The 24,001-nt window shown below is 39.4% G+C and overlaps 1 protein-coding gene across 1 annotated transcript in view; it reads right to left on the bottom strand.

Moving 5' to 3' along the window:
• The window catches only part of LAMA3 (laminin, alpha 3), a 120,241-nt gene that overhangs the window by 36,967 nt on the left and 59,273 nt on the right, over nucleotides 1-24,001 (bottom strand). Inside the window, exons 26-40 of the mRNA XM_010574408.1 lie at nucleotides 23,122-23,230; nucleotides 20,771-20,868; nucleotides 18,313-18,478; nucleotides 17,970-18,096; nucleotides 17,747-17,886; nucleotides 17,267-17,382; nucleotides 16,526-16,737; nucleotides 15,488-15,692; nucleotides 12,832-12,976; nucleotides 11,903-12,043; nucleotides 10,340-10,504; nucleotides 7,464-7,565; nucleotides 6,291-6,374; nucleotides 5,110-5,340; nucleotides 1,222-1,335 (exon numbers count right to left, since the gene is read on the bottom strand). Coding sequence (XP_010572710.1) covers nucleotides 1,222-1,335; nucleotides 5,110-5,340; nucleotides 6,291-6,374; nucleotides 7,464-7,565; nucleotides 10,340-10,504; nucleotides 11,903-12,043; nucleotides 12,832-12,976; nucleotides 15,488-15,692; nucleotides 16,526-16,737; nucleotides 17,267-17,382; nucleotides 17,747-17,886; nucleotides 17,970-18,096; nucleotides 18,313-18,478; nucleotides 20,771-20,868; nucleotides 23,122-23,230 — 2,155 coding nt within the window. The remainder of the gene's footprint in view (nucleotides 1-1,221; nucleotides 1,336-5,109; nucleotides 5,341-6,290; nucleotides 6,375-7,463; nucleotides 7,566-10,339; nucleotides 10,505-11,902; nucleotides 12,044-12,831; nucleotides 12,977-15,487; nucleotides 15,693-16,525; nucleotides 16,738-17,266; nucleotides 17,383-17,746; nucleotides 17,887-17,969; nucleotides 18,097-18,312; nucleotides 18,479-20,770; nucleotides 20,869-23,121; nucleotides 23,231-24,001) is intronic.

Here is a 24,001-nt window from a genome sequence, read left to right as displayed (position 1 = left end):
ACCGCATTATCCTGGATGACTTTGCTCGCCCTAAATTTTGTCCCAGGGCCAAGTGTTGATTTAGCTCTATCTAGCTGAAAGTTAATCCAGCTGTGAGAAGGAGGGGATAAAGAGAAACCTAAATCACATACTTCACGAGGTAAAAGTGAAATTTGCAGGTTTTTTCCCTTTATAATTTTCATCTGAAGTAAAACCTCCTCATCTTTATCGCTCTGCTGCAGCACTTTCCTGTCATGGCCTGTCCTGCCTCTCCAAAGCAGCAGCCTGTAAGTCATCCCCCAGAATGTGCTGAATTGGTTTATAGCTTCCATTAAAGCAAGAGGGTTGGTTGAGACGAAGTCAGGGGGAATGACATAACGTGCAGGAATGCACCGCAGGCAGAATGGATGCAGCATGAACAAGGAAGAAATAACAGAGAAGACAGACCATGAAAGGCGTTGGCAAGGTTTTTGTTTACACAGTAAGTGAAAAATTAGTGAAAAGTTTTTAAGTGGGAATTTTTCAGAACAAACTGTTCAAAGAAGCGTCACGGATATAAGCTGGAGAAGCACAGTCGGCCAAATGTCACACTTCCATTGCTAGGAGGGCTGATCCACTCCCATGAGGCTGCTTTGGGTTTAATACGGTGTGCCAGGGAGCAAAATCTGCCCCACTATATCTTCTGTAATGGCTGAAATTTTCTAATTAATCTAATTTTTATCCCCTTTATCTCGTCTTATTTATTCCAGTATTTTTTAATCCACCTAGCTGTAGATTAAGATTAGTGAAGATTTACCAATGCTGATTAAACAAGAGATTCTGCAAAGGCTATGCTATGCAAGAATGTGCCATTTGCCAGCATTGGCAAACCCTAGTATATATGTATAAAACTAAGGACTGCATATGCCAGGATAAGACCCATATTTATTACAAAGAACTGCAAACACTTACATATATACTCATTTGGTGACTTTTTGTACCATGAGCTAACAAAAATAGGGGAAGGAAGAGAACAAAAACGAGGACACAAATTATTCTAATCACCCACAGTTACTTTAAACATACATGTAAGTGTATGCAACTTACGCTCATTAACAGTACAAGGTATAGAGAATGAGGCATGCAAGGATTATTTTTGGTTGCTTGGAATTTAACAATACTGTATAGTCTATACTGCAGTAAGGTAAATGTTTTTTTCCCGTTTTTTTCCAATTCATTCCTTGAATATTAGTAGTTACTTACAATACATTTTCCAGTACCATCTTGACACCTATTTGAATTTCCATTGCAGTTGCAGGGGACACAGCGTCCCGTAAGTAATCCTTTAGTCTCACGATAAAATCCAAGGCCACATTCCTAGAGAGTAAGCAGAGAGAAAGAAAAAATAGTGAGTGTTGGCAGAAAGAAAGTTGTACAGGTTATGGGAAGCGTATTTTGAAATTGTTTGCCATTTCCAAGGAGCAGTGGAGGTGTATATTTTGTTGCAAGCTCTCCTAAGCCCATATTGTTGTTTAAATTACAAGTATTTTAACACAGTGAATAGCAATGAATGGAGCTGAAGAAGTTTCATCTGAACAAGTGCTCTACACTTTGTGGTAGTGGGGATTCCATCATTTTGACTCTAACCTCTGAGCAAAACACACTTCCTGTGGCTATGTACAAAGGTGTAGAATATGACTTTTAAACCACAGAAAAAGATTTGAATATAGATTCACACTACAGTGTTCTCATAGAAGAACATACAGAAATTTCACATATTAGCTAGTGGTTATATGAAATCTTGATACTAATTTAACTATGGTGTATTCCTTGGAAATACTTCTAATGAGATATCTTTTACATTAATTCATCATGACTTCCACAATAAGTCTATCTAGAGCTATACAAAGCCATGCTTAGACAGAGCTAGGTGATATACCAAAACACACAGCGGTCAAATTTCTAAGTACAGGCTTGCCCCAGAAGCCTGGGAAACATGAGAAGAATGTTCAGCTATTGAGGGCACAGGAGCAGGAGCACAGACTGTCAGATCAAAGTTGAGTTTAAATAGGGAGCTGAACCAGAGGAACATTATGAATGAAGCAAGAGACACGGAGTTAGTTAGCCTAAACCAGGAAGGTAGTAACTAGTAAGTTAGAATCAGGTTCTTGCTTGGCATGGGCAGGGAAAGCACAAGGGTAGGGAAAGTACAAGGAATTTCTCCTGGGCATGGAGCCTTCCCGTATACAGATAATTCAAAAATTCATGCCCACCTTCACTGCTTAGCATCCTCCTGGCACACCAACCACACCAAAAATGACTGGACATAAGTCTATCCCTTCTATTCCCTAGCTCCTTTCCCCTAGTAACTAAGCTGGTGTGGTGCAAGGAAGATCAGAGGCTGTATGGAAGCGGGGAGAAAGCTGTGCTCCCCATGAAGCCAACACCTCCCAGGTTCCTGCCTCCAGCAACATACTTCTGCACTGTACCTACACCTCGCCTCTACCTCACGGTTAGGGGCTGGCCCCAGCAACATTCAGAAAACAAGTGATAGTTGAACTTGAAAGCCATAAATCTTTTCTCATAGCAATTGCACCACCAAGACTGATGGGACTAATCTGAAGAGCAAAGGGTTTGTGGGATGGTGTCTCAAATCATGTTCCAGTGGTTTGAGGTATAAGTATTTATGCAGGGCAGGATTAACCAGTGAATTTATCAACCATGTAACTACCAGAAAAAAAAAAAAAAAAAATTCACCTTTCCCAAAGCAGATCCCAAAAGGAGTACTGAGTTATTGGTTTTTAAACAACAGTTGCTAGTGGAGCCTTTGCCTTCTTTACATGTGGGATAAATTAAAAAAAAAAAAAAGTATGCAGAATAATAATATCATCAACACGTTTTAATACTGATTTCAGTGTGAGCAAGAACTGAATTTAGAATAGGCACTTGAAATTTTTCAGATACATTATTAAAAGGGTGAGTGTGTTCCCTGAACAACAGGGAACCAATATACACAGCTTCTGAAGAAACCAGGGCCTGAAATACATTAAACAGAATGACTAAGTAAAATATAGGCTCTAATGCATATAAATTTTATTTACGGAAAGTTGCTTTTTGGAGAGCAAAATGAATTACTCATTTTAAAAAAATATCCAAAAGCACTTGGAAAAAATCTATGCAGCTTTTTGTTTTTCTATTTATGCTGTCTTTAAAACAACACATTTGGAGTACGTGGGCACTTTTTTTTCGAAGCAGCATTCATGATACTGAGAAATTTATTCCACACGAAGATAAAGCTCTACGCACTTTCAAGTGCTTAGGAGTTCAGGCTGACCGTTTTCAAGTAAACTACAATTTAAAAGCAACTTCTCGCACATGCTTTTGTTAGCAAAGTACTTTGAGATATAAGAAGATTAGCCTTATTACTTATATATTAAGTAACGTATAAGTTGTTATCAAATTAGTTCATCTGAAAACAAAGAGAAAGAACGAAGCAAGCGAGGAAGGGAAAATGAACAAATTACCTGTCTCAGGTAAAAATGCCTTTGAACTTGTTGCTGCTGACTCCCCTCCTGAAGGTGAGGATACGATAGCCTCTGTTGCATATCTTGTGCTAAACAATGCCCCAGGGCTACTAACGTGACAACCAGCCATCCTACATTCCTCGGCCTCTGCGCTTGGGCCATCGTTTTACTTTAGCTCCACTGCAAACATAGGCTGCTATCCTTTCGGTGCTCACCCGTTCTCTTATACTCTCCCTTCTTCTCCAGCTTCTGACTCAGATTAATGAGGCTCTGTGCCGTGATGGGCCCCACCTTTAAACTTTATACATGAGTCAAGTTGTACAGCACACATTACCGTTCCTGAGGTTAACAAGTAACCCCACAGTTCCTGTAGCTCAATATATACCTAAGTCAGGGTGTGGCAGGCATCACCTCCTCCCCAACTAAGGCAGCCAGACAGAGCTAGGTGATTAGAGCAGTAAATCACTGCCTGAGTAATGCTGCATAAACACACAGGGCTTATGAACTACCCAGGTGAGTGTCTTGATCACTTCCTTTGGCTATGTATTTCCAGGAGGTTATATAAAAAACCACAGCAGCTTAGTTTATCACGGCAGTAAGCAATGGGGTGGCAGTAAGAATTTCAGTCAGTGCTCATCAATTTGTGTGTGGCCCAGAACATCAAATGTGTGGAAAAATAAGTTTCTAGAAAAATTTCCAAAATGGTATTCGACAGATGATGAACAACTGCCCTGAGCAGTGGATGCACACGAGACATAAGCCAGCCATAAATGTTTTGTTCAGTCTCTCTGCAGCTGCTCCAGTCTAGATATTATTCTTACATTCTCATTTCAGAAACATTTGCAAGGTTAATACAGCAATTGCTGCTTTATGGTAACCCTCAATTATTTTCTGAGAGAAAATTCCTCATATTTTGTGCACTCTGTACACCGCTTCTCTCTCCAGTACTTCATTCTACTGCCTTGGGTGATTACACATGGGAACAATCAAGCTCTAAGCTAAGCAAAGTGACAACCAAAAGAACTGCAGCTACAGGAACAGCATCAGAGACAGGATATACAACTGCGGCTAGGATTTCACCATTCTTCAGGTAACAGTATTACTTTGCAATGTTTACATTATCTTTCATAAAAATATCTCCAAATATTTTTGCAAATATGTTAATTTCAGCTTTCAAACATTTTCCTATAAAACCAGGAAAGTATCCAGAATTATCTAGGTTCAGGTTAATTCCCTTGGATCCTACTAAAATAAGGAACACCAGGAATCTTCTCCATTGTGTAGGGTCTCACAGACTTTGATCAAGTAAATTCTGACCTTCCCTCCATTAAAGTAAGTATCGACCAAGGTTATTCAGCCTCTCACAGGGCATCACAGAAGAATCCCTCATTATAGTGCCTTACACATGTAAAATGATGTTCACATCTCCACAAAAGCAATCACAAGTTGAATAACCCTGCAGTGCTTCTTAGACAGTGAAAGTATTTGACCCATTGAAAGTGCACATGTGTACAAGAAGCACGTTTAATTACTTTAATAACTAGCCTGTTCCTCTAACTAAACCAGTACATATAGCTGTAGGCAAGACAGAACATAATGGTACAGCATGGAGGCAAACGCTTCCTACCTGACATGAGTCACCAGCATACTCCGGAGGGCAGGAGCATGTCTCTACACTGTATGCAATGCTGCCGCTTCCTGCGCTGGTGGCTTCTTCCAGCCCAACCTCACCAAGGGTTAATCGCTGAGTCTCCGTGAAGTAAAGGCCTCTGATGTATAAGCCATCTAGTCTAGACAGGATTATCATCAGTTCTTCTCTGGATACAAGGTTATTGCTGCTGGCATGCCTGAAGTTTCCCTGCACATTAAGGGTACAAAATGAGCACAGCCGCGCAGCTTCTTAAAAAGAGTATCTGCAAAGAAGACAGGATGACAGAAAAAGGGAGAAAAACCTCCATGGAACAGACCTCTATCGTGCCAACTGGTGTGGGTGAAATAGAGGTCTGGAAAATAAATATAATGAATGTAGACAGAGGATAGGTGGGAAAAGGAATAATGAGCACAAAAAGGGAAGTACCCTGTACTTTGCAAGGTACATATGGCTTTGAGGTATCAAAAAGTGAAGAAGCATACAGGTTCTTCTTCAGTCATCCAAATTTCTTTGAGGGATCACCCACCGAACCATAAAAGGGTGGGGGAAAATGCTTTTATTTTTAAGAGTAAGCAAAGTCCTACAAATCTAATCTTTGAGGGCTGCCTTCACGTGCTGTCTTGCTACTAATAGACACAGCATTACTGAAAATGGAATCTGGCATGAAGAAACATTATCTTTGTTGCCTATACATGAGACGCAAATAACCCAGTTTGACCTTCTGATCACAGATTTAAGGTAGGAATAATACCTGCTAACTTCACCTGCCTTAATGTTGGACACCGGTTCTAAACTAGGTACCTAGACACCAAGGAAAACAGATAACAGTTCATTCCATCCCTATTAAGTACAGTCTGGGGCTGTGATGAATCATCTTCCATTGATGACTAGTTCAGTATTACTCCACTGGCCCCAGAGGGAGTGCTAAGGGCTAGATTGGACAAGATGCCTAACTTAAGGGTGCTAAAATTAGGTAACATGAACCTAGGTTCAGTGTGGCAGTAGAGAGAAAAAAATGTTTATATTTAAAGGTCTACAGTATTTAAGTTTATATTTATTAACATTATCAAGTATTTGGCATTTCTGCACATACTACCTGCATATTTTTACATACCACTGGGAAGAAAAGGGAAGGCCACTCCATTATCATTTCTTACCTCAACTAGCTGTACACGGCCATAATATTGACGGTCTGGCAGTGGGTTGTTGGGATCCATATAAACAACTTTCATTTGCTGGCCCTATGTGAGAATGAGGATATAACATTGCCATTTCAGTACTTTTTATGGTAAAGCGTTCAGATGCAATAAAATTTGAAGCACGTTAATTCTGTTCTTTGGGGGATAAAAACTTAAGTAATACTAGGAAAACCATATGTCGTTTTGTCAGCAAAGTGGTATAGCAAGCACTGTGCTCTAGTGTCAGCAAGGTTTTCAGTGCTTTTGCCTATTAACAACCTTGCTTTCAAATAAACCACCAAGAGAATTAAATTAATGCTGACCAGTTCTCACAGGAACTAGTTATTACTTTTGAGTAAAAACGTTTTTGCATTTTCAAACACTCTTCTTTGCTGCCCCACCTTCATGTTAGAAAAGGTGCTGCCTCCCGATATCATCATTAGAGCTTGCCTTCAAAATTTGTGGCTGGCATGAGAAGGGGAATAAGACTAACTGAGGAACACTCTTTGACCTGACATCCTGGTGCACAAACAACTTTGGATACTACTGTAGCACTTCATGAGGCATATTTCCCAATGAGAATCCTATAATACTAAATTAATATTTCTGATGGTCTGAAGAAAAAAAGACCACCCTCTTGGGAGTTTCAACAAACTGTAAAAGACTCAAATTTTGGCCCAAAAGTGGTTAAATTAAAAAACTGTTAACCTAAAATGAATTTTTACTCCTGTCCCTTGAAGCCTTATAATTATGCTTAATTGTATGCTGAAGAAAATTCTCACAGAAAATGAGATAAATTACACAATGAACACAGGACATATTTTGCAGAGTCAAGGCCATACTTGTTGACAAGTGTACAAGGCATTAATTAATTTTTTTTCCACAGGTGTATTTTACAGAGAAAATTCTGTTTTATCTTTTTATTTGCTCTCAAGTCAGTTATGCTTAATAATATGTTACTTTGGCAACAGAGATAGCTGTATTGATGGCTTTGAGCAAAATGCACTAAAATCACTTTCATAGAAATGCAGCAAGTTGCTGTAAAAGTTAAGCACACTATAGGAACAAAATTTGCCATTGCTGTCAGGTAACAGAAAAAAAATCACGGTTTTGTTATTGCTTGAAAGAAAAAAAAGATATTTCAAAACTTACTGTTAGTTGTATATCAGGTCTCTTATCCAGAAGAACCATGCCCTCACTAGGTAAGCCAAAAGATTTCACTTGGTAACTAAGGAAGCCACCATATGAAGAAAGCTATAATAAAATGCACAAGACCAGAGATACTTTACTGCACCATTGCTTGATATTAATATAACTTTGTATTCAAGTTTACCCTGTCTTCCAGCACTGTAAATAGTATATTTACTCTTCGTTCGTTAGACCAAATATGAAAATATGTGTTGCATGGAAGAAATTACTTTTTATTTTGTTTACTTTGTGTATCTGACAACACTTTTTGAGCAGTACCCGTTACTGTTCTCTGCGTACCTGCATCGGGTTTGGGGTTTTTTTTCATACCTGGGATCACAGCATCTGTGTCATGGAAAAATTACATATTCACATAAATTTTGTTCTTCCCCAGACTCTGCAGAACAGATTTGGCTCATCAAGAGCAGGCGTCAGACTGACAATGACACTGGTAATGAACCCCATGAACAGCCATGGATAAAAAGGAAAAGTCAGACTAAGCATGTTTAAAGGTGGCTTTCATAGGCCAGCATTTTCTAAACTTATTACAAACACGAATCTTATTAGGAAATCTTTGCCCCACCTTCGGGAGGACAGGACTTCTACTGATAGCTGCTATCAGCTCTGTTGTAAACAGACCGTTGCTGTAGGTTGAGCTGCAACCACACTTGGCTCAACTACAGGTAACCACAGGCAGCCTCAGACCCAACAAATCACATACGCTGCTGTCCAGAAGAAAGACTTAGGCCAGTATGTTTGAATCATCTGACAAACAGCTTCCCTGAGTTGTGTACGAGTGACTCAGTTCAAAACAAACTGGGAGGAAAGGAAGCTCCAAGTGCAGCCTAGACAGTTTTTGTTCGAAGAAGAGCCTAGAAGGAAGTTTTGTGGGTACTAGGGGAAATCAGGTGTTTTGCCACAGATATACAGTTTTGTTTTGCACCCCTTGCTGTTTGCCTTTATAGCTTATGCTTGGTTTTGACATGGGAAGAAGAACTGCTTTGTCAGGTTTTGGTGTTCTGCAGGTAAGCACCAGCCTTCAATCTACTCCTTTCCATATATCTTGATGAATTACAAACAAAAAGCAGACATCTCAGTACTAAATTTGTTACTTTGATCACAGGGCCGTAATTAATGCTGTTATCTTTAGCCAACTGCATTTTCAAAAGCATCATTTGGAACATCGGCTATATTTTGCCAACACAACCAAAACAGCCCTGTGTGAATATTTTTTTTTTCAAATATATGGGAAAATACTGGTGTTATAAACTACCCTCTGTATTCTATATGTACAGTATTTATTTTCTAACATTGAGTGGTCTGTTAAATAGAATGTTAAAATACAAAAGAGCAGAAAATGGGAACAAAGTGATGTGAATTTCTCAATGTTAGCTTCTGTGCTGCTATAGATTTTACATTTGATTGCCTTTTAACTTTGTAAACAAAAGATAGAGAGAGGAACGAAAATATACTCTGCTAAATATTAATGTTCCAGTGGAACTAGTTAAAAAGTTTAAGATAATGGAAAACATTATTTATACCCTCATCATACTGAAAAATGCCTGGAGTGATCTTGTCCACATTTTCCAAAAGAGGTGGTATCACTGGAAGTAGATCAAAACCTGATATTTTCAAAATACAGTTACATGAATAACTGGTAAATTTATGAGCTTGTAAAACTAGCAGCAAGATAGTATTTGGGGGGGAGGGGGGTGTCACTACTGCAGTATTGCCTGTGCTAAAATATACACAGTGTACAGTAAAAGCAGGTCCAAAAATAGAACTATTTTATTTACAGTGTTGTCCATGTAAATAAAAAGGGTTATTGCCTGCTTTATATTGTGTTATGGGAACAACAAAAGTCCTCTTGGTTTAATACTGTAGTAGATAATGTATGCTTTAACGTGAAGTTTCTTTGAAAAACAATTTGTAGACATTGAAACAAGAACCTCTATAACATCAAGAAAAAATAACCTAACTAAATGTGTTGGTCAACTGAAAGATACATACCTCTGAACATAGGAGAGCAGGTTGAAAAACACTGCTCTAATCTTTAAAATGAGGACTAAGAGGAACTTCAAAAATTGTACCATCTTTAATGCTGTGGTGTCTATCCCACTTGTTTTCACTTGTGCGACAGTAGGATTGCATCTGAAAAGCCTGTATGTCCTACAGGTGGCTAGCAACTATCAACACTGTCAGAGTTTCAAACAAGGAGAACCTGGGGCTCTGGGCCTGCAAGTCACCGCTAGCAAAGTCCCCCTCGTCAGTGTGATCCCCAGGCTGAAATGCTGATAGGTATTAACCGTCAGCAAAAGATTACTCCCATGCATGAGCAGAAAGAGCAGCAAACAGTTCAAAGAACACAAAGGTTAGAAAACCAGGCGTTGCTCTTTCCAAGCAATGTATCGAAAGCAAAAGGTTGGGGGTTTTGCATGCCACTGAGCACGTCATCACCTTTTATTCTTTTGGAAATCTGCCCAGGAGATAGTCTAGGGAGTCTAAAGGATACTCGGGCACATTGGCAAGCTCTACATGTGCTGGGTTTCAGAAAAGCAGCTTTTCAGAAAAGCTCCCTGAACCATAGCTCCTGACCGTGCTGTTCACATAAAGACCTCCCTGGCACCAAGATGATTAATTCTGTGTTATTGGTTATAATTTTAACACCATACTCAATAGTAAAATGTTGTGATTCCTGGCATGACAGGTAAGAGAGATAAGAATCTGATGAGGAAAGAAGAGAAACATATCTAAGAAAAACAGTGAGACTCTTTTATCAACAATGCTGGCAAAAAAATGAATACGTTATTAAAACAGATGAGTTGTTAGGTGTCATTTACCTTCTCACCCAGGTAAGACGGCGGTGCTTTCCAGTATAGACTGTGCACTGAAGCAGGCAATTCTTGAACATCAGCCACTACACTATTACTGACTGGATTGAAACTGACTGGAATGTCAATATATTCATCCACTGCCTCCAAGCGCCAGTTCCTCATGTCCACAAACTAATGAAAATACATAAAGGAAACAAAAGCTTGTCTCATCCGTTATTAAACTTTACCAGCACCAAGTAATGAGGAGAAATTGTTTACCCTCTATAATTCCCTTAGCATGAAATTCAACCCCTTCAGAGCCACCCTAAAGTCTTTGCACAATGGATGTTGCAAGGACCTCAAAAGAGAGCATAAGTGGGACAGATGTGCCAAAGCTACTTGGGATGTGGGCATTAGGTTTGTCACCTGCAGACTGAATTCTATCTTCAATCACATGAAGACACAACTCTTCTGGAGTTGACTAGGAATTGTCTACACAAACCCAAGGATATAGTTTGGAGGTGCTTTTTTAAGTCTGTTCCAAAACCAAACCAAGGACACTAATGTAAAATAAAGAGTGCAGACCTGTTGTGATAGGTTAACTGGGAGGGACGGGGCATGGCGGGATATTTTGGAGAGGCAGGCAATGTAGCCTAATACTCTGGCTCTTTAATGCACATTTTATGTTCATGGCTGTTGTTTCATGAAAGACCATACATCCTGTTATTTATCATTATGCTGGGGGAAAGAAAGCATAATGCATATGTACCAGAACAGTTCTGTGGTGGGTTGCCCTTGGCTGGGCAGAGCAATAAAACAAAAAGATAGACATGTTTTCAAAAACAGTCTTTGGTGAGGACAAGTAATCACCAGAGCAAATTTTCCTAAAGCAAATGGAAGCTTGCTACTGACTTCACTGAGGCCAGATTTTCACCCTTTGCTTGTAAACAGTGAAGTGCCACAATCCAGACTGCATCTAGTCTATGTCTAAGACTAAACTAAACTCCTCATCCGTCATTCTAGGACTCTGCTTCTCTCTTTTCTTTCTCTTGCATTGTTTCAGGCAGTTGCCTTTTTTTCAATCTTCAGCCATCTTATCATCCATTTATGCTACTAAAAATCTATCTTCTCCTTCTCTCACACTTGATGTTCTGTCTTTTTTACAGGGAGGGAAAAAAGACAATTTTTACAATCTCTGTAGAATCTGTCACACACTTCTTAGGTCTCAAAATCCATCTATGATATAGACATGTAAAATGACACATCTGCTTATCAAAGCATCTTGAAGGATACCATTGACTTTAATGATGAACTAGTGTCTGAAGATAAAGCAATAGAAGGCCAGCTCAACTTCAGTCCAACTAGTGATTTGTAAACAAACAGGTGAAAAGGGCCATTTCTGCTGAAAGGCACTTTCAGACTACACTTAAATCTTAACAAGGCTGCACTAAATCCGCAGTATTGCTTGCAGAATATTTCTCATTCTTAGAAACTAATAAAATGTATTTTTTATTTTGGAAGAAATCTGGCATTTCCTTAATGGAATAAATGTAGGTTCACGATACCAAAGAAAAAAACTGTTGGATACACCTTGGTTCTGCGATGAGTTGTGCTGCGACAGTTGCTGGTTGCCCCAAAACAAAAGCAAGAGGTGCATCCCCTGGGATTAGAAGGGTCCAGATAAAAGGATCCTGGTCGGCAAGTATCACATTCTGCACCTTCAACATTCTCCTGTTAAGGCATAGTTGAAAGAAATCTCAGCGCCTTCCTTTTGGTTTCGGTGAGGCCCCCAAAACCTCCTGCACATAAAACAAATCTTCTGAAAGAATATTTACTTAAATGTATGGAAACGTGAACGAAAACGTGTGATTATCTGGATACACATATTCCAAATGCAAATAAAAGTGACTTCTTGGAGACTATCTTAGTTACAAGCTGTCTTTCTAGTTTATAAAGTGAACCACTGAGTAATAAATATTAGTCAGAGACAGCTGGTAACTTCCTTGCCAAAACCCTCCTGCTGGCTTTTCCAAACCTACAATATAAAAGGTCACTTGTGAAAGTTCACATTTATCACATTTAATTATGCAGATCAGAACAAAAGAAGATTTCCTGGATATAATGATGTGGTGAAATGTCAACTGACATAATATGGCTAAAAAAAGCATGGGACCTGGTTAACATCCAAAAGCCAAGATACAGATGCATAAAGTAGATCTGTGCAGGGTACAGACTGCCTCAGTGAATCCACGGACAACTACTCTGAAGCTCTGTAACATCCTTCAAAGCCTAAGACCGCCTGAACAACTGACAAACATTGAACTCATTAAAAAATGGCATTTAACTGCTACCATGATAATCTGTGCACCTACTGCAAGGTGTGATGGTTTTGTACAGCTGCATTTAATTTTTACTGAAAACTTAATGATAAACTCACTTCATTCACCCCGTTAAATACAAAATAGTCACTGATGTGCAAACGATGCTTGTGAATGCAGAAGTAATTTGATTTATCTGACCTTGCAGAGACAAATTCCTGTCTGGGGATCGCAAACATCTGGTTCTGTTCCATCTCTGCTACAGTTACACGGCATGCAGTTTGGGAAACCGTAAGTACCAGGAGCACACTGATCACACCGCCGTCCTTTTATTCCTGGTTTGCATCTTTATCAGCAAACAAACACAGAGGAGGGAGTCAACAGGGGAGGCAGGAATGCAGCGAGGAAGGGAAAATTAAAACAAAAAGCAGGTAGATCTTTGAAGTGATTGCATGGCTATGACACAACTTTAGGATTTCCACCGAGAAACAGCAGCAGGTTAGTATTGTTCTCAGATTTGAATGGTGAGACGTTCTAAATGGTCATGGAACTGATCAGGAATGGATCTGATTTTGAAGGAGATAAATGCTCACAACAGAATTAGAGTTCTGCAGCTATTCAGTGCTTGCAGTGCAGAACTACTCTCTATACACCAAGGTGTGAAACATGGATGTTGCACACAGGCAGGCAGAGCTGGAAGAAGATTTATAGCTGGAGGATGTGTCTGGGCATTACTCAGGGCACTCACCTGCTAGCAAAAAGGTGGAGAATCCCAGGCATATGAATAATTACGGAGATTTTAATCTGCCACAAGGCTTGAGTTAGTTTACAACTGTTCACAAAGGATATAATCCACTTGTGCATAGTGAAGGCTGAATGCCGTGAATTTGTTTAGGTGAGGTACAGCAGATGCAAAAACCAACACCAGGCTATGAACAAGGCTTAGGATAAGAGAGAACATCTTTCCAGGGCAGCAGCTACTTCATCCTACCTTTACAACAAACTTGCACAGTCCAATAAAACTAGTGAAAATGTAGGTCTGATGATCCCTCTTCCTCCTGTCTGTGCTGGTAAAATGTCTGTACCTGCCCAAAGCAGGTTTCAAGAGAGTAAGGATCCATTGATAAAGAGTGTCTGCCACCGCCACCGCCACCATCCACATCTCTACATTTCAGTTGTAATAGGATAATTTTTAAAAGTCTCAGCAAGTTGGTGGAGTCTCTTTTGGCTCTCAGCACCAAATTCATATGTGCATTAACACTATGAATTTAGTGGAAATAAACAGTTACAGTAAGTGGACAAGGTAGACTGCACTTCATGTTAATATATGAAAGCAATTACTCAATTCACAAAACAATGGGCAAGGTTCTCAGAGTCTCTCTGAATGCATTAACCCAATGCACAAATAACTGGAGCTGGATGGAGACTTTGAACCTCATGTAATCCACAGAAGGAAAAGTATTAATCAGAATGTAGTAGTGAGCTATATACTTGAGCAATCACTCCAAAAGTATTTGCTAAATGTCAAATTTTGCTGTCATTTTTTTGATATTTCCAATTAGGCTGCACATGAAAAATATCACCATTATAATCAGGCAATACAGCTTTTCACTGAAATGAAAAAATGTGACTATTTCTGCGAAAATTATCGTCAATTTTAGTCAAGTAGAAATGTGCTAAGCCCTTTTTATTTTTGCATAGTATTTATTTTGATTTTATTTTGTATTGTATGGGGAAAATGAAAGCAGAGACTAATCAGATTGAGAGTGCATCAGGAGATACGCAATATGCTACATTTTAACCCTGAACATCAGCTTCTAAATATGAAAACAGACTCCTGTTTTGCTCTTGGGATAAGACAATTATTCACTTCATATGGAAAGGAAAGACTTAGGAAAAGAATTTAAATTCAGGAAATAATATGAGCATTCTCTGAAAATTAGTGCTCTCTATTATATTTACAGGCTTAATGGCAGAGCAGGAAGGACAAATTTCTCTTTGTTAGGACCCTAAAGTAGCCAAACCAATCAAAGTGAATTAATCCTGGCCTTACACAACCTACTGGCTATCAAGTATTTGTACTTGCTATTTAAGGACTCGATCTCCCCAAGGATATAATAGAAATGTTCAACTATACTGATATGACAGCATCTGAATTTAAGATCATTCTCTATGGTTGTGGCTGTATGCTATACCTATTTTAGAGGATGTAAGTAAGAGAAAACTGAAGAATTTATTCTCGTCTCAGCATGCTGACTTACAGAAAAATAAGCATATGTCATACAGAAGGCATAATTTTAAGGGCAATTATCACCTATGGCTCCAACTGAACCATATTTTCCATACATACAACACCTATCATCAAAGTTTCTCAAAATTCATTGCAAACATTCAAGCTTTACAGTACTTAAAAACATCATTAGACTTAAATCCAGACATCAGCCTGTAGAAGGTCAACTGCAAAGTTTTAAGAATTTGGGAAATAATGTACACCATTACAAATGATGTACGTGCCCAGAAGTCAGGAGCTCTGACCTGCAGTCTGCTACTAACTGCCATTGGATAAGTCATATGAGCTGGACAGAGATTTGGTGACTTACCATGAGTGACATGGCAAGCCACTGGCAAACAGAATGCAAGTCCAGGAATCTCAAATCCCACCATTAGCTACCTGCGCAAAAAACAAGTTTCCACACTGCAGGTGTCCCTGAAACAGCTGAGTCACCACTAGTGCCAAGCACTGTTTAAACCCTTATTCACCATCATCAAAGTTTCCCACATCTCCTCCAAACACCTGAAAAGAATGGTGAAGCAAACCACTTGTGCACTGTTTATAATGCACCTAACCCAAACTTACTTGCATTGCCCGTTGGTTTTTTCACATTCTGGGCTTGCCACATTAACGACTCCTCTTTCTGAACAGTTGCAGCTCTCACAGCCAGCAAGAGGGTGATAGCTGAAGTAATGCTTCTGGCACACTTCACATTTTGGTTTCACAGTTCGTGGAGGGCAAATGCATTTACCAGTCATGTCGTCACAAAGACGCTGCCCACAGTTGCATACTAGGTCGAAGAAAATGTTCCACAAATCAATCACAGCTCAACTTACAATGATCAACTCCTATTGAGCTTGCATACAAAACAAACACGCACAACCTTTATGTATGAAGGACATGATTCTTTTCTCTCTTTCACTAATTTTAAGCTCAGGGTCATGGAAACCAACTATGTGACTGTAATAGTAGTTTCAAAGCGTAGCTTTAGTGCCTGGCTCTTTTCCACAAATTGGTTGCTTAACTTCACTACAGGCATTATTAATCACTTCCCCAAACTGCCAAGGATTAAGTGACAAAGTTTTGGTGTTAAGGGCACCACTTATATGAAGCAACATTTATAAACATCGAACATAATACCTGGGAAGGCAGCCGAGGACTGTTGGTATAATCTATAAATCTGTTGATGTAATTAAGAAGAACATCAGAATATGAGGAATTAAGAATGTTATGTCTCTGATTATCTATGGAAAATCTTGAAGGTGTAAACTGGGATAAAACAGTAATAACTTGGAAATGATTTAGCAGTCAGCACAGAAAAATCCATTTGACTGAAAGAGTGGCAATATGAATTTTAACCAGTTTAACTGTAGGCCTAATATGCCTGATCAGACAACACATGCAAAGGCACGCTTCATTGTGAACTACATGTGCTTTAAAGGAATGGGGTTACTTCTGCCTTAAACTGAAAGTTATGCTATGCTAAATCTGAGGTGGGTCAACTAGCTTCTCATAGGATCATGCCCTATAAAGAAAAGTGAGGCTGCGGTACCTATGCAGTAATTAATGAGAATTAAATAAAAGGTCGGGCCAGGTGCTGAACAAGTCCAAGCATATACTTACACTTGCAGAATGGGAATCCATAGTAGCCACTTCGGCATCGGCTGCACTGACGACCGATGACATTAGGTCTGCAAATACACTGTCCTCCCAGGGGGCTGCAAGTAGGGCTTGTGGCACCTGCGCTATGGCAATTACATGGCAGGGCTCCGTTGTTGTAGAAAGCCACTAGTGACCTTACAGAGTCCTTACAGAAGGCTGATGATCCTTCTGGGCTATTTAAATTGAAATATAAATCATGTAAGTACTGGCACTTGGGAATTGTTATTAGCGTGCTTTGCAGCGGTTCAGTAAATTAGGGTCCTGTCTTTCAAACAGTTCTTTGACATAAGGATGGCATCAGTACACATGCAAGGATGTACTTTAATTAAGGTAGTGGTGAATGGCTTTGAACAGGCAGGTAAGAGATTTTTTTCAAAGAAAGTGCGTATATTAGTTATATCAGTTCAGACATGCCAAGCAAAATACCAAATACCAAAGATGGAAATACCAAAGACAGAAAGATGACACAGATTTTCCTCTTTTGTATGGTGAGCAATAAAGCTCTACCTTTACAATTCATTTACAATAGAAAGTCATGGAAAAATGACTCACGGAAATTTAATGGGCCAGCATAAGCCATTAAAAGCATTGTAATGTAGCATAATGATGGGGACTTTATACATATGTCTTTAATACAGAGTAAAAGTAATATTAATTCCCAGCTTCTTGTCGACATTCAGTTTTTTAGAAAGTGATGCTTACTCAATATAAAAACTGTTTCGTCCACATTGGCTGATAAAATCAAATGACTTGTCCACTGTCTTTTTGTCAAGAATTTTGTAACTGTAGGTGTCTGCTGGAACAACTAAGACATTTTCCTTGAAACAACAAGAAAGCTAAATTGTACATTTCAGAGAAAAGCAAAAGACACAAGCCAAGGTATTTATATATTTAAACGTTGCTTCATTATGTGTTCTGGATTTTCTCAAAATCTGTAACATTTTAACTGAAAGAAAATAGGAAAATATACTTATCTTCCCCCCAGAGTTTTGATGCTATAAGCAGTGTATAGTATCTTAAAAATTTAAAATAAAACAGAAGCAGTGCACAAGATCCTAAAAATGTGAAACACAACATTAAAGGATAAATTCTTTCTTTTTGGCTTTCATCTTTGCATCTATCTCTAAATGAATGGTGAAACTGAGGGTAACATTTCCAAGTACATTCATGTAATAAACATACCAGAACTAGCATTCTTTCATCAGGTATCATCACTGTAACAGAGACCTCAGGTTCAGAAATGTCAAGCTCAATTCTGTTTTCTGCAATCACCTGATCCCGACAGCCAGACGTATGAGGGCAGAATGAAGCATTGAAGGAACCTAGAAGAAAAAACATAATGCCAAAAAATGCTCCATGTGCCAACATGCTGAGAAAGGAAACTAGATGAAATTCAGATGCTTACCTGACCACACATGTCCTGCATCCACACGCATTTGCACGGGGAACACCGGGTGTGCGGACTGATAAAAGTGTACCACAAATACGTATCTGCCCAAGCGGGGCACTCTGCCACTCAAGGTGATCTGGTTCTGCAGAAACAAGAACAGCTCTGATAGTATATTTGTTTCATGAAATATTCTTGCGTTTATGAGCTCTGCTCTGTGCCACCTACCTGCAATGAAAGAGAGGGAGTTTAGCATCTCTCGGCAAGTAAACTATCTTCAAAGAATACGGCATTATAACTGCATGCTCCTATCTGTTTGCATGCCAAGCACATCTAACAAAGTTTTCAAAATATGAGATACCTGTAATGGTGTCAAGGTGACTCTGTCAACTGAGTCAGAAGGTAAAGGGGCACTCAGTGGATCACTGAGTATATTTCTCCGTACTTCGGAAATTTTCCCATCCTTGAATGCATCCAATACCAAAGCTGCCGGTGGAGTTTCATACACTGAGGGAATGCATGTTGCACTAAAGACAGAATTATAGTAATTACTCTTGGGGCCATGAGAATTTCTTAAGCATCATAAAAGAAAAAGCAGTTGACTCACAGAACTCAATATATTACACTGTATTACAATTAATAATGCAATAGTAATCCCTGTTACTCTTTGGATTCTATGTAAATGATCAGAAAGTAAATGAAAACAAGAGGTATGATTTTAACTCACAAAGGGGAAAATGTGCATCAACTGATTTTATTCACTCAAAATTTCCATAACCTGAACAGTTTCAATGGAAAGAGTTTGCTAAGGAAGATGAAACCTAAGGGAATCAAGAGTGTTAAAATTTTAAATAAATTTTAGTTAATCCAGTTAGTTACATTCACCAGAATCTGTACTAATATTGAATTCTCAGTTCTACAAATATTTACATGGGTGTATCCTTTAAACATGCAAGTTCTCCCACTGAAGTCAATGGGACTACTTAAGTACTTAGAAAGTATACACTCAAATATTTGTAGAATTTGAGCCAAAATAAATAACAGTGCTCCTTGAAAGCATCCTTATTCATGCACTGCTGTGTTCAACTATTTCTTCCTTGGTATATTTAATTCTGAAAAACTTGACTGAGAGAAGTATTTTCCAAGACTGCAGGAGAAAATGTTTTGGGGGGTTTCCTGCTAGTCTTTGTTCACTTCTTGTAAGTACTCAACAGACAATGATTAATCTTTGCTCAAGACAGGCCCAGAACTGAAATGGCAAGTATGTTTCAGGGCAAGGATTGAGATGTGTTTGCCAGGCCTGTGTGGGAAATCACATGCAGCATCCGTTTATAATACTGTTAAACTGAGCCAAGACTCTGCATCTTTCAACTTGGTGAACACTAAACACTTTCAGGAAAGCAAGAATGCTACCAGATAATGGTCTTAATAACAGAACATAAACATACAGTAAACTATGCAAACGTAACAAGAGATTAAAAAAACAACCAACACAAAACCAAAGTAAAAGGTACAAACTTCTACATTAGCTTTACTTTAAACCATGGTTTTCTCCCATCCTCTTTCCCCTGTTTTACTCAGAATATGGGAATTTTCAATGCAAAATATGAAAATGGGAATTTTTCAATGCAAAATGCAAAATACCTTTGGTCCAAGGACAAGTACCTTCAGTCTTAGAAAGCTGCTCTCAATTGTTACACTCTGAGCAGGAGAATTAAAGCTGTGATTCAATGTGATGCATGCTTGGATGCCAAGTACAGTCACATGCTTTTATCCAATTTACTATCCAGATTTTTCTGCTTTCTATTTCAATTCAACCATTTATATTAGAAGCTACCGTCTGGAAAACTGTTAGACCTAGTCACCAACTCTTTCTGCCTCTGAAGTCTTGCAAATGACATTTACTTTTACTTTGAGGCCCTTGCCATTGCCAGATCAGTAGGAAGCAAGCCTGAGGAGTAGCATCACGAGGGACATCCTGGGGAGCGCAACAGGAACTGAAATGTGGGGCTCCCTAATTTGGAAGCTGCAGTGATAGTTCCTCTATGGCCCAATGAATAAAGCATATGGAAAGGGGAAGAGTTTCAACAGGACAGAGCAAGTGCTCTGCAGAACCCAAAACTGACCACTTGGGAAGTGAAAGTTCAGGTTCAGATCTTCGCAGGACAAGCCGTCAACCTGGGTCAACCAAGCTGTACTCGAGCGCTCTAATTACTAGTCCTATACAAGTACAATGGAGGAGAAGGACCACCTGGTGTTGCTGAGCAGGGTGAATGCTGAGGGCACACCTACCATAGGGGCCCCATGATGAGATGGACAAGGGAAGGGCTTGTTTGTGAACCAGGGGTTTACGCATTGAGTATTTTGATGCTGCCAAGTTGAGCTGGTGGATTTGTGCCTGAAAGCGCAGTCACATCCCCTACCTAATGATAAATTCAAGCCATTTTGGAACAGTTCAAGCAGTAACATTCAGAACGAAACTCCAGATGAAGCAGTAAGCATTTCAGGCCACTGAAGCATCAATGTTTCTCCAGCTTGAACACCTATCATACCGGATGACATGTCAAAGATGCATGTTTTCTAATGCATCAGCACCCAGTAGCTCAGATGGGCCAGGAAGAAGCTAGTATTAAGAAAATCCTGCACAAAGACTGCCTAGATTAACACTAGCTTTTTTACAAATACTAGTTTGCAAAAATGGCCTACAAATCACCTGTGAGTCACTAAGCAAAGGTTCATTCAAAAGAATTAAAATCCTATTTAGTCTGCCTTTCAAGGTCTTCTTCAGAAAATATGAAAGATAAAACCAAACAAGTTACCTTCCATCACGGGTACTCCTGTAAGCAGCTATGCACTGTACTTTAGGATCCACATATTCGGGAGAAAATTCTTCAGCTGATATAATACAAACCTTGTGCTGAAAAAGAAGCACAAGGCACAATTAACAATTAATATTGTAAATAACAGGGCCAGGCCAGAACGGGAAGGATGAAGCCTAATTTTAGAATGGGGAGACTTAAGCCCAAAGCCATGTTCTGTCATGGACTTCCCACAAGATTTTGGATCTCCTTACCTGCCTGCAACTGAATGCCTCAGTGTCGAATAGCATTTTTCTGTCCTTCTCAGGGGAATGTTGGCTGTTCAGATGTTAAATAAATTAAAACATAAGTGTATGTATGGCAATGGGAATGACAGAAGACCAGCTTGTGGGGTCAGAAGCTAGGCAAGGAGCATGCAGAAGTGGGAGGGAAAAGCCCTCACCTGTGGTGTTAGAGACTTTTGGACACTGGGGGAATTCCTAGACCTTCTGAAATGCAAGCATGAACACTTGCTCACACAAAGTCTGTAGGAGTGAGTTTCAGTGACACCAGGATTATTCGCAGTAGATTCAGAACTCATTTTAAAAGCCAATGAGACCGCATATGATTTTTTTTTTTTTTTTTTAAACTAAAACTAGACACGAGCAAATGAAACTGTGGTAGTCCTGCTATAACCGTGGTGGTAAGAACACAAGGGAAAGCTTATGGGTAGATACAACAGTTTGCACTAATAAAAAAATATTACCTGCACTTACAAAATACCTAAGTGCAGTTTACAAAACTTGTGCATGAACTCCTTGAAAAGGAGATAAAAATGCCTGATAAGCAGTAAGATAACTAGCATCATGTATTAATATGAACAAAAATTGCACAGGGAGAATTCATTAATGTGCAAAGTGATTCAGTTTAGAAGCCGGTCCTAAGGGAGCTCAGCTTGTGTTTTAGCAGTAGCGCGCAGGAACTAGAAACCCTTTATAAGCTAGAAGGCAGAGTGCTAGAGAAGTCCCTCTTCCTGGGCAGCAAACATTGTGCCTGCCCTGCATGTAATGACCCACAGGGCTCCAGCCCATTGCAGCAGAATGAGGGTAGACTCTGAAGCTTTGAACTGCACTTTGTGAGCGGCTAAAAAGTTAGTGTGAAACACAGTCTGGGTTTAGACAGCTTGTATGCATCAGTGTGAGATAAAGACTATCAGGTTGTAAGAGCCTCTCTTGAAAGCTGACCTCAAGAACCCCATTTCCCCTTTATTTAGACCAGATTTCTGAACTCCAGCTTTGGGGATGGTTCCCCTTTGCCTCTCTGGTCTACATGACAGGGGGTCACACAAGGGTCTTTCTTTAACTCCAAAGCTGCTGCCATTGACTCCATGATTAGTGTCCAGAAGCTCTTCTTTTCGCCCTTCTTCCAATCTTTTGCTAAGTGCAGTTTTTACATTTAACATGGGGATATATTTCCTGTATCTCAGGAGAATATTGAAATTTATCTTGCAGCAAGTTATTCAGAGAATGAAAACTAGAATTTAGAAATAAAAATACAGAGATTTTTAGCACAAGAGACTTCCACATGTGGAGATACAGATTAATAATATCAACGTCTTTTGGATATGGATCTTGTTAGCACAGCAGTTGCTGCAGGGAGCTAACAGACAATTTAAATGATATTTGTTCACACTGAACACTGCCTCATGAAATGAAGAAAGCATATATCAGTTGTTAATTCTAACAGTTCCCGAAACTACTCTATGTTTATAGCTGGGTTTCAACTATAGATTTTAACCAACCGTGTAACTCATCTTGTGTTTCTAAAATGGAAAACAGAAACAGCATAGAAGAAAATTCAGTGTCCAGAAAAATGTATTCCTGGTGTGGCCAAAAGAGGGCAGTAAATGCTTTTTAGTCAAAGTATTTAAAAGTTGTATGACTAATGAATGCATTTATTACCTGAAATGAACACATTTATTAGCTGAATTTTGTAAAAGACCCAGGAAACTCCCACATGGGTTTTGAGGATTTTAAAAAAGTGAAAGATAAGGAAAAAAAATAATGATGAAGTAAAAAAGATACCAGAAGATTTTTCATTTAAAGTTTACATGCAGAAGAGAAATGAGAACTGAAATAAAGCACAAGAGAGTCGGAAAAACCCTCGCCAAGAAAGGCGAATTTCTGTTTATCTTTGAAACTGATCAAGTTTGCCTCAGTATTCTCTGAGTATATATAAAAAAACGTCTTCAAGCATCTAATATACATCATTTCAAACATTACCATACAGCACATGAACATAGGGAGAAAGGTATCTCTCTTTACCCACTCAGGAACAAGTATTAAAAAATGGAAAAGAAAACAAAAACTTACCAGAAGAAAATTACTTGATGATGCCTTAAGATCTATCTTTGTATCTGCTAGAAGGTCATAGACAGCAACGCGATTCCTATCGTCAACTACAACGCTGCGACAAAGGAAACTGAGACAGAAAGCAGGATTAAAAATGAGCCTGCTGGCATTGCTGGGTTGTTTAGGTTACTGCCTAGCTCAGCTGCCTAGCTTTTGGCTAGCCTCACCACTGGTGCCTAGCCGTCCTGCTGGATTGTAACAACTGCCTTTGGCCACTGGTGAAGGTGCAGTATCCTCACTAGTGAGACAAAGGATGTACCTACCACATACAAAACACCGCTTGTCCTTTGTGGGCTGACCTACCCGGAGCCCAAACCTCCAGACCTCAGCTCAGATCTCCATTTGAGCTACTGCTTTAAGCAGGATGTGAACAGACAGATACACATATGTGCCATCTGCAGAGGTTTCCAAGCTGTGTAACATGGCGTGTAACTAATATTCTGTGCCTGGGCCATAGTCCTTGAGGGGCCAGCACGCACCAGCTGCTGCTTTCCACTACTGCCACGCGCCGTTGATGGTGTGGATCAGCAGCTCTCACCCACACAATGGCAGTTGGGCAGACCTTGATTTTAGGAAGCTATTCTGTACACTGAGATACTCCTCAATACAAGTGAAAAAAGGTAGGTTTGCTGCTTACTGACTACCATCGATTGGCTGTGCATCTTTGGTAAAGACAAACACATACTAAGAAGAGTCTTGCTAAAGCCTTTGAACTCTGCCTTGTTCAGGGAGCATGACCCCTGCAACTTGCCAAAAGTAACAAAAGTTTCCTTTTGCTAAAGAGAAGTCATATATGGCTCTAATTTCTTTTCTTTCTCTGCACTCCTGCTCAGCTAGGCCA

Source organism: Haliaeetus leucocephalus, unplaced genomic scaffold, assembly GCF_000737465.1.
Source record: "Haliaeetus leucocephalus isolate CR32 unplaced genomic scaffold, Haliaeetus_leucocephalus-4.0 Scaffold428, whole genome shotgun sequence".
NCBI classification, from domain to species: Eukaryota; Metazoa; Chordata; class Aves; order Accipitriformes; family Accipitridae; genus Haliaeetus; species Haliaeetus leucocephalus.
The sequence above is the reverse complement of the archived record's forward strand: the minus strand, read 5'-3'. Positions and strand labels throughout refer to the sequence as shown.